We start from the raw sequence: 11,120 nt of genomic DNA on the forward strand, positions 1-11,120 counted from the left end.
CTAGAAAACCCCATTGTCTCAGCCCAAAATCTCCTTAAGCTGGTAAGCAACTTCAGCAAAGTCTCAGGATACAAAATCAATGTGCAAAAATCACAAGCATTCTTATACACCAATAACAGACAAACAGAGAGCCAAATCATGAGTGAACTCCCATTCACAATTGCTTCAAAGAGAATAAAATACGTAGGAATCCAACTTACAACGGATGTGCAGGACCTCTTCAAGGAGAACTACAAACCACTGCTCAAGGAAATAAAAGAGGATACAAACAAATGGAAGAACATTCCATGCTCATGGGTAGGAAGAATCAATATCGTGAAAATGGCCATACTGCCCAAGGTAATTTACAGATTCAATGCCATCCCCATCAAGCTACCAATGACTTTCTTCACAGAATTGGAAAAAACTACTTTAAAATTCATATGGAACCAAAAGAGAGCCTGCATCGCCAAATCAATCCTAAGCCAAAAGAATAAAGCTGGAGGCATCACACTACCTGACTTCAAACTATACTACAAGGTTACAGTAACCAAAACAGCATGGTACTGGTACCAAAACAGATATATAGATCAATGGAACAGAACAGAGGCCTCAGAAATAATGCTGCATATCTACAAATATCTGATCTTTGACAAACCTGAGAAAAACAAGAAATGGGGAAAGGATACCCTATTTAATAAAGGGTGCTGGGAAAACTGGCTGGCCATATGTAGAAAGCTGAAACTGGATCCCTTCCTTACACCTTATACAAAAATCAATTCAAGATGGATTAAAGACTTAAATGTTAGACCTAAAACCATCAAAACCCTAGAGGAAAACCTAGGCAATACCATTCAGGACACAGGCATGGGCAAGGACTTCATGTCTAAAACACCAAAAGCAATGGCAACAAAAGCCAAAATTGACAAATGGGATCTAATGAAACTAAAGAGCTTCTGCACAGCAAAAGAAACTACCATCAGAGTGAACAGGCAACCTACAGAATGGGAGAAAATTTTCACAACCTACTCATCTGACAAAGGGCTAATATCCAGCATCTACAATGAACTCAAACAAATTTACAAGAAAAAAACAAACAACCCCATCAAAAAGTGGGCAAAGGACATGAACAGACACTTCTCAAAAGAAGACATTTATGCAGCCAAAAAACACATGAGAAAATGCTCACCATCACTGGCCATCAGAGAAATGCAAATCAAAACCACAATGAGATACCATCTCGCACCAGTTAGAATGGCAATCATTAAAAAGTCAGGAAACAACAGGTGCTGGAGAGGATGTGGAGAAATAGGAACACTTTTACACTGTTGGTGGGAATGTAAACTAGTTCAACCCTTGTGCAAGTCAGTGTGGTGATTCCTCAGGGATCTAGAACTAGAAATACCATTTGACCCAGCCATCCCATTACTGCGTATATACCCAAAGGACTATAAATTATGCTGCTATAAAGACACATGCACACGTATGTTTATTGCGGCATTATTCACAATAGCAAAGACTTGGAACCAACCCAAATGTCCAACAATGATAGAGTGGATTAAGAAAATGTGGCACATATACCCTATGGAATACTACGCAGCCATAAAAAATGATGAGTTCATGTTCTTTGTAGGGACATGGATGAAATTGGAAATCATCATTCTCAGTAAACTATTGCAAGAACAAAAAACCAAACACCGCATATTCTCACTCATAGGTGGGAATTGAACAATGAGAACACATGGACACAGGAAGGGGAACATCACACTCTGGGGACTGTTGTGGGGTGGAGGGAGGGGGGAGGGATAGCATTGGGAGATATACCTAATGCTAGATGACGAGTTGGTGGGTGCAGCACACCAGCATGGCACATGTATACATATATAACTAACCTGAACATTGCACACATGTACCATAAAACCTAAAGTATAATAATAAATAAATAAAATTACATCTCTGCCAAAAAAAAAAAAACAACAACAAAAAAAGAAGTTAGAGAATTCTTTAAACAAGAATGGGAGGCAAGAATAATACTGGTAGAATATAAAAGAAAGATTACTTTTGCACAATGAGTTTAGAACTTGAGTTTTTTTCGTAAGATCATGTATCAATTCTACAAGAAAACAAAACTACAAGAAATCTCAAGTGAATCAATATATGTAAATAAGAAGTATAAATTAGTTTGACTTTGTAACCTCATATATATTCTAAGCTGCAGAAGTTTTATTACCTATATTTCCTTGTTAGTGAGTTCAATGGCATGGTTATGGAATGAATAATATTTATATAATATTCTCTTAAATGTTTGTTGAAATGTTTTTGAATAAACTTAGAGCTAAAGCAAGAACACATTATTTTGTCTCATTTTGACAGTAATTACATTATGTAACTTTCCCTTTGTACTTTTGTTTGTAGGGCATTTTTTGAACTATGAAATGACATTTTGTTACTTTTTGCTTTATCTATGGATTTTATAAATGGCAGATAAAATTATGTTTACCTTTATAGACTGCAGATAAGTTATTTTAATTATGTGAGTTTAGCAAGGTATATTTAACCAATTTTACAACTATTTTTATTTAGCAATGTTATAGAATGTAATATACTAAAACTAACATGCAAAAAAGAGAAAATATCCTTAATTTATCACACAGAGAGTTGCTTTCAGTTTGTTATCTATATACATTATAATGTTATCTATATACATTATAGTATTTTTGAATTGTACCTATGATTCTTCAATAATAAGAATATTTGACACATAATAAAAATTCTATTAACAGTTCAGATTAGTTTTCTTATTTTAAAAGAAAATCTTTTATAGAAACTATAGAAAAATGATAGAGAAGTAAATACACATGACTTTATCTTATGTCTTTCAAGTTTATTTACTAGCAAGTATAAAATATTAATAAGTAGTACCAGAGAGTGCACTAATTTCACCAAACTTTAAAAGGTACTGATATGGTTTGGCTGTGTCCCTACCCAAATCTCATCTTAAATTGTGGCTCCCACAATCCCCACGTGAATCATGGGGTGGGTCTTTCTGGTGCTATTCTCGTGGTAGTGAATAAGTCTCATGAGATCTCATGGTTTTATACGGGAGAATTTCCCTGCACAAGCTCTCTGTTTGCCTGCTGCCAACCATGTAAGATGTAACTTGCTCCTCCTAGCCTTCCACCATGATTGTGAGGCCTCCCCAGCCATGTGGAACTATTAGTCCATTAAACCTCTTTTCTGCATTAATTACCGAGTCTTGGGTATATCTTTGTTAGCAGCATGTAAATGGACTAATACAGGTACTATACTAGCCTGAACATTCTAACATAATTAAGCAATTAAGCAATTTATGTTTTTGTTTCTGACTAGAACTATATTTTATGTAACACTTAATTTTTAGCACAATTTTTTAACCTTGCTTTGTCATTCAGGTGTATCTTATTATTTTCCTTTATTCCAATGTTACAATCTCCAAAATTATCAGAAGCATGTATTTGAGAGCACCTGTCAAAATTCTATAGCTTACTATAAACCAGCTTTTGAAAAGGATTAAAACAAGAAAACAATTGTCTGTGAATAGCAAAATGTCCAGGGTAGTTACAGATATAAATACAATTGACAAAGAAATTTAGTTATCTCCATCCTTTACAATAACTTAACAACCTTAATTATGATTGATAACATATACTCACACATTATAATTTTAGAAATCCCATGCAATTTTGGAACATATATTAGCATTATTCACAAAAATATAACCTAAAGAAGATTGAACATCATTTTGGCAATCCCATATACCTAAATATGTCAAATAATTCTGTTTACCTCTTTTCTGGATGTTTCAGGGGCCCTCTGATCCATCCAAAAAGCCAGTCATCAGGAAAGACAATTTTGAAATTGAAGTTTGATTTTGGAAAGCCTGTTAAATATGTTCAAAGTTTAAAACACTTGATATTATGAAATAGAATTTCAGATTACTGTAAATTACTTATTTTGCCAAAATGATGACTCAGAAATTTAAAAATTGTATAACCCCTTACAATTTTGCTAAAGAGCAGAGTAGTGCTTTAAGAATACCTTGTTGTGCTTTTCTTTTAATGCTCAATTTACAGAATAACCATATAATACCCCCTTTGAATGTAGTCAATATGTTCACATAGAGAATTTCTATTTCAAGATTAATTTTTAGAAACCTTCCACCACTTGTTTGAACTTTCAGCTTTGTCTTACATAATTTAAAACAATTTTTTAACCCTAGGCAAAAAACAACTAGAGAGAGCAAAACCAAATTTCATGGACAGACAAATTTATATAACAAAGTGTGACTATGAATCTCCAAATATTAGCAGGTGGGAACAAAGCATCAACCTCAAAACCTGAGCATTATTGGCCGCTGTGTTGGAGAAAGCAAATGGAAGAAATCAGATTTCTAATAGATATGAGAACAAACAAATTCAAAGTAGCCAACAGGTATTCCCTAGAAAGTGTGGCAGACCAAAATGAGAATAGCAGCTAAAATAGGAGAGCTTTTACCCACTCTAACAGTGAGTCTGTGTAAGGAACACATGGTAAGGCCTAAAACAGTTATGAAAGCCTAGCCCATGTAAACTTTCAAAACATGCCAGCTTCATATCCAGACATAGCCTCACATTGAAAAGAAGTGGTCATAATTATTCACCCCCTCCCTTTGTCCATCCTTTTTGCTATGTCATTTTTCAATGCTCTCCAACTCAGGGAAGGGATGCTCTGCCCATTGCTTGATTCATCCATATCTCTTGCTTTGGCCAGTGAGCTGTTTGCTGGAAAAGTGCTTGTGGTATATTTCTGCTTTTATTTGTCTTTCTCAATCATAGCTATAAGAAGATGTCCAGGGTTGCCTGATGGAAGATAAGACACATGCAGAGAAGATACAAGTTGCTTCAGTCATCCCAGCTAAGGTCATCCTCAACCAGCCAACAATAGAGACTGCATAGCTAATATCATCAGAGATTCCTAGTTGATAAGCCCAGTAACATGAGTTTAATGACACTTAGGCTTTGTGGTTGTTCTGTACACATTATTTTTGTAATAGCTGGTAAGTATGCTAAATAAAATTTAATTTAGATATTTAATCTTGTACATTATATTCTAAGTCTTTGGTAACTGAAATTCAGTATATGGTATACTGAATGGCTACATGTTCATTTCTTTCAAGCTTATTAGTTTTTTTCATTACTTCTTGTATTTCAGTGAGATAGGCACATTCTAATGTTTGGACTCTCAATCTTGTGGTCTAGCGAGAACCACAGTACTTAGTACTTCAGAGGTGACTTAGTACATCAGAGGCGACAAGGCCTTGAGATAATAATTGTCACATATTCAAATAGGCTTGCTTGTTAATTGAATCTTGCTCATTAATTTTAATTATAAATACATTGGTAACCTGGTATGTAATATATTGTATGATACAATAGGCAAAATAGAAATCACCTATGATCCCACAAGAAAATGGCAACAAAAAAACCTATAGAACATAAGACTATGAGCTATCACGTAAAAGAAGCAATACAAAAATTCATTGTGAATGTGGAAGGTATAAATTCAACTGAGAAATGGAAATTATGTGAAATACATTACCTCAACCTAAAGCAAGTTTTTCTAACAAGAAATTATTTCCATAAAGACTCTGAGATGGTTCAAGGTAAGTAATAAGGATAGATAGTATCCTTTTCTTGTTGTCTCTTCCTTCCTATGTGGCCCTGGTGGAATGAAACTGGAACTTTTCATTGTTATCACCCATAATTGACTTATTCTTAGCTTCCCCCTGAGGGATCCCCTTCCACAATCTATACTGTAATTACCTGAAATAGTTGCAATAGCGCTAACTAGGGGCACCACCAGTCCCTCCTGCCGTATTCCCATAGATCATCAGGGATTACCACAGTTCACTGGTGATTTAATCTTTGCCTTATTTAAATTTCCTTTTTGCTTTCATTGTTCTCATTCCAATGCCTGTAATATACACTACAACACAGGGGAGGCGTGTTCATGCAGTGTGATCCTTTAGGTTCAGTTGCATTTCCTTTTCAGTTTCAATAAAGAAATATTCATAGGCCTGGAAGAGGCCTTGGTAGATTCTCTTCCATCCTCTTTTCTCTTGAGAGAGGTATATAATTACAGGGGATTTTCAGGCAAAAACACTATTAAGGAAATGAAAAAGACATTCTTAATTCAAGAATGAGCTATTATTAATCTATAAGGGCCTAAAACAGAATAAAATTACATATTTCAAAACAAGATTTTTATATCTTACGCTAAACTTTTATTTTTATTATGCTTAATTTTGTCATTGTCTTTAATTTCCATAATATAGTTTTACAACCTTTTTGCCTTTCTAGAATTAAATACAATAACTTTTTTATCCTCACATCTACCAGTAGAAATTTGCTTAACAAAAGTCAAGAAAGAAGACATATTCAGGTAAGAGATGAGTTTTTTTTTATTTTAGTCAAATAATTAATCATCCTTAAGTATTTCTGCATGCTTTATCAAATAAAAATTATTTTATGATTGGCAACATTTTCTTGTTGCCAATCATAAAATAAACCCAGTATGCATCTTAAAAAATAACAATCTTTTTATTGAAGGGTAGATTACAACATGCTGATTATTTCATAATAAATTGAAGGTGAACAAAGGAGAAAATGCAGTGCACTTGTAGTTTGAGAAGAAACTAATTTCTAATACTCATGGGTCACCTTATTCTGGCTGACATACAGTAGATTGCCCACAAGTGTTCAGTGATTGAATGAATGATTGTATGAATAAATATTATTCTTGAAAAAAATTAATCTCAATAATTACTTCCTGATCATACTGGATACTGTCAGGTATAGTTTCAGAAAATATTCTGTAATTTAATTAATAAAACTGGGAATTAGAAGAAAGAAAATTTGCTGCTAAAATACTGCCAAATATCCAGTTGTGTGGTATGAATTTGGTAGCTTCAATAAGGCCTTCTCATTTACTCTAAAAATTTCTAATATTTTACTTGTTCTATTAGCCATCTATTATCTGACGATGAGTGGCTGGAATTTCTCTGTTAAATCTTCATTCCCTTAGCCCTAGTTTTACAATGATATTTAAGTGCAATCATTCTTGCAGATATTAACAGGAACACCTAGTGCTTTTCTTAACAACAAATTTAATTAGGATTATTTAAGTGGGTTTCAAGATGGAGCAATGGGGGAGAGAAGAAATCTAGGAATCATATTGAGTTGTTAACCAGTTATTTTTCTTGTGAACTAAGTTGCTAACTTTTAAAAAATATATAGTATTGGGAGGAGAGGAGAAAGATCGGGTGATGAGAAGATGATAACAACAGGAGCTGAGTGATTTGGGGAGAAGATAAAGCAGACAGAAAGGTCACACGCGTGAGGGAAGATGAGAGCCAAGGCCAAAATATGATGACTCTGTCCTTCATGCCAACCAAGATAGTACTTTTTAGATTATTTTCTGTGTTTGAAAACCAGAAAGCCTGCAAATTTATAAGACAGAGAAATCTGACTACTTAAGATTTGTGTGATAGATTCAAAGTAACCACCATGACTATTTTAATACATTCAGAAACAGGCTGGGCACAGTGGCTCACGCCTGTAGTCCCAGCACTTTGGGAGGCCGAGGCGGGCAGATGGCCTGATGTCAGGAGTTTGAGACCAGCCTGGCCAACATGGCGAAACCCTGTCTCTATTAAAAATACGTAAATTAGCTGGGCGTGGTGGCATGTGCCTATAGTCCCAGTTACTCTGGAGGTTGAGGCAGGAGAATCGCTTAAACCCAGGAGGCAGAGGTTGCAGTGAGCCACAATCGCACCACTGCACTCCAGCCTGGGCAACAGAGTGAGACCCCATCTCAAAAAAAAAAAAAAAAGAAAAAGAAAAGCTCTCAAAATTAATACTTTTTTCCTAGCTAAAAATTTTAGTCAATTTATTGTGTTGAAGCTTCCTTTTTTTTTTAATTCCACATGTGTTTAAGATTAAATTGGCTTCTTGACAGACCTGTGCAGGATTTGTAAGGTTCATGGATTTCTTTTCCTGGTAATGTGTCTGCACTTTGTCCACTTTACGAAGGTGATGGTGCATTCTATTTTTAAGGGTTTTTTTTTTTTTTTAAGTTTAGGAGACTCAATTAAATCCCTTGGTAACCTATTTCAAACTATCACAAACAGTTAATACCCTATTAATGTCTAATGTCTATTCATGGAGTCTTAAATCATTTTTAAATTTGATTCTTCTATTGTAAAATAGAAGCATTATTAAGAATAAAATAAATTTGAAATTACCAGCTAAAGATGACAACAAATATTTATACATCTCTCAAAACTTTCAGTTAGTGTATATTAAACTTACCATGAATATCAAGTGAGGATCTAAACAGGTATAAAGAAAAGAGTGAAAGGCACATTGTCGTAATGGGAAGAGCACTGGGTTTGGAGAAACACATTAGAAAGCAATGAGTTTAGTAACTTATATTTGTGTGAAGATGGGTAATTAAAATATACCTCATGTTGAGTTCCTATAAAAGGGTGCAGCAGTTCATGCCTAACAGAATTGGGGGTCCAAAAGGACATGACAACACAAATTTCAATATCTTCCATAACTAAAAATGGATATTTTATCATCCCGAGAAATAGGCAGAAAGTTCAGTTTTTAACCTTGTCTTGTGCCTTTTAACAGGTTCTTGCCATGGGTGACAAGGTAACAGGCAACCATTCAGATGTAACTGATTTCATTCTTGAAGGCTTCAGGGTCCGCCCAGAGTTCTACATTCTCCTCTTCTTCCTGTTCCTGCTGGTCTATAGCATGGTTCTTTTGGGGAACATTAGTGTGATGACAATCATTGTAACTGACTCCCAGCTGAACACACCAATGTATTTTTTTCTAGGCAACCTCTCCTTCATTGACATCTCCTACTCCACTGTTATTGCTCCTAAAGCCATGGCCAACTTCCTGTCTGAAAAAAAGACAGTCTCTTTTGCAGGTTGTGTTGCCCAGTTATTCCTTTTTGCCCTGTTCATTGTAACAGAGGGGTTTATCCTGGCAGCCATGGCCTATGACCGCTTCAGTGCCATCTGCAATCCTCTTCTTTATAGTGTTCACATGTCAAGACGCCTCTGCACTCAGTTGGTTGCTGGTTCTTATTTCTGTGGCTGGGTCAGTTCCATCCTCCAAGTCAGTGTAACATTCTCAGTTTCCTTCTGTGCTTCCAGAGTCATTGATCACTTCTACTGTGATTCTCATCAAATTGAAAAGATTTCCTGTTCTAATCTCTTTGTCAATAAGATGGTATCTCTGAGTTTGAGTGTCATCATTATTTTGCCTACAATTGTTGTTATTATAGTATCTTACATGTACATTGTATCCTCAGTCTTGAAGATCCCCTCCAGTGAAGGGAGAAAGAAAGCCTTTTCCACTTGCAGCTCCCATCTGGGTGTTGTAAGTTTGCTCTATGGGACTGTTTCCTTTGTGTACCTCACACCTCCAAGCAATCCTGAACTTTGCAAAGTGGCTTCCGTATTTTACATATTGGTTACACCCATGTTAAACCCTCTGATCTACTCTCTAAGAAATAAAGATGTCAAAGAAGCTTTGAGAAAAATCCTGTGTAACAAAAAAGCTTTATCCTAATTCTACTTTCTTATGATTTCCTCGTTAATGGGTCCATTGATTCTTTCATTTTGATTTGCTTTTAATATGGAGCCAAGCTTGAGTCACTTAAGATCCTTTAACATTGAACAAATAAAAGAGATTTAATAGGAGCAAACCTTGATACTTTCTTCAGCAATCCTTTCTATCGATTTTATCATATTTGGAAATCTGAAGTACTTAACAATTTACATTTAAAAGCATATGCTTGAATCAGGAAAATCATAGCAATGTGGAAACAAAATACTACTTGAAAAATATAAATACCCTCATTCATTAAAATACAACATCAATACAAGAGTTAATGGATGCTGGGCTTCATACCTTGGTGATGGGATCATCTGAGCAGTAAACCACCATGGCACACATAACAAACCCACACATCTGGCACATGTACTGCTGAACTTAAAAGTCGAAGAAAAATTAAATGTGATCATTTTGTCTTCCAAACATTTGTTGTATTGATGCTGTTTTGTTTTGTTTTGTTTTTGAGATGGAGTCTCCCTCTGTCACCCAGGCTGGTGTGCAGTGGCGTGATCTCGGCTCACTGTAAGCTTCGCCTCCCGGGTTCACGCCATTCTCCTGCCTCAGCAGGAGTATGCTGGGACTACAGGCGCCCGCCACCATGCCCTGGCTAATTGTTTGTATTTTTAGTAGAGAGGGGGTTTCACCGTGTTAGCCAGGATGGTCTTGATCTCCTGGCCTCGTGATCTGCCTGCCTCGGCCTCCCAAAGTGCTGGGATTACAGTCGTGAGCCACCGCGCCCGGCCTCCATATAAATGCTGTATTTTAATGAATGAGGGTATTTATATTATATGTGAAAGTATCAAGGTTTGCTGCTATTATATCTCTTTTATTTTTTCAATGGGATAAAATTGTAATGTTGATGGAAAGATGTAGAAGTAAGGGGATGTTGTAAAAATGTCATACTATTTCATGAATGTTTGCTTACTTCCATAATATTAGAATATATCAATTTAGTGAATCAATTTTTTGAAAGATCCCAGTGATCATAGGGAGTATGATTCAAATTCCTTTCAAAGTTTAAAAAAGGAGAAGTAGAATAGGGAGAGATGGGGAATAGTAGAACAGAAGTACCCTGGCATGTAACATAATCTTAATTTTAAAAAAAAGGCTTCTCAGTTCTTATGCATTCCAATTAGAAAGTTAGAAAAATTTCTTAACCAAAGACCACAATATCTTTTATCACAGTAAAGATCATTTTTATACTATTCCAAATGTGGTTCTCTATTTAAAAAATAGATTTTATTCATTTCTTACCATTATTTCCAATAAGTCAATTAATATTATATCGTCACCTTCTGTGTTTCAACTACAAACATCTCTTTTTCATTTGCTTTATTGAGTGTATTCCAGGTAGGTTTACATGTATGTAAAACATTGAAAATCACTTTGGCTAAAGTAAACAAGAGGGATATATTGGGTGTGTATGTGGAG

At 35.2% G+C, this 11,120-nt stretch overlaps 1 protein-coding gene across 1 annotated transcript; it reads left to right on the plus strand.

The window, feature by feature from the left end:
- Positions 1–8,702: 8,702 nt before the first annotated feature.
- Positions 8,703–9,644, plus strand: LOC129010714 (olfactory receptor 9K2-like). The gene has a single exon (XM_054445221.1). The coding sequence runs from the start codon at positions 8,703–8,705 to the stop codon at positions 9,642–9,644; it is 942 nt and encodes a 313-aa protein (XP_054301196.1).
- The last annotated feature ends 1,476 nt before the right edge of the window (positions 9,645–11,120 follow it).

Source organism: Pongo pygmaeus, chromosome 10 (genome assembly GCF_028885625.2).
Source record: "Pongo pygmaeus isolate AG05252 chromosome 10, NHGRI_mPonPyg2-v2.0_pri, whole genome shotgun sequence".
Classification (NCBI taxonomy): Eukaryota; Metazoa; Chordata; class Mammalia; order Primates; family Hominidae; genus Pongo; species Pongo pygmaeus.

Coding starts and splice junctions, on each gene's coding strand:
- LOC129010714 (XM_054445221.1), top strand. CDS start 8,703: ATGGGTGACAAGGTAACAGGCAACCATTCAGATGTAACTGATTTCATT.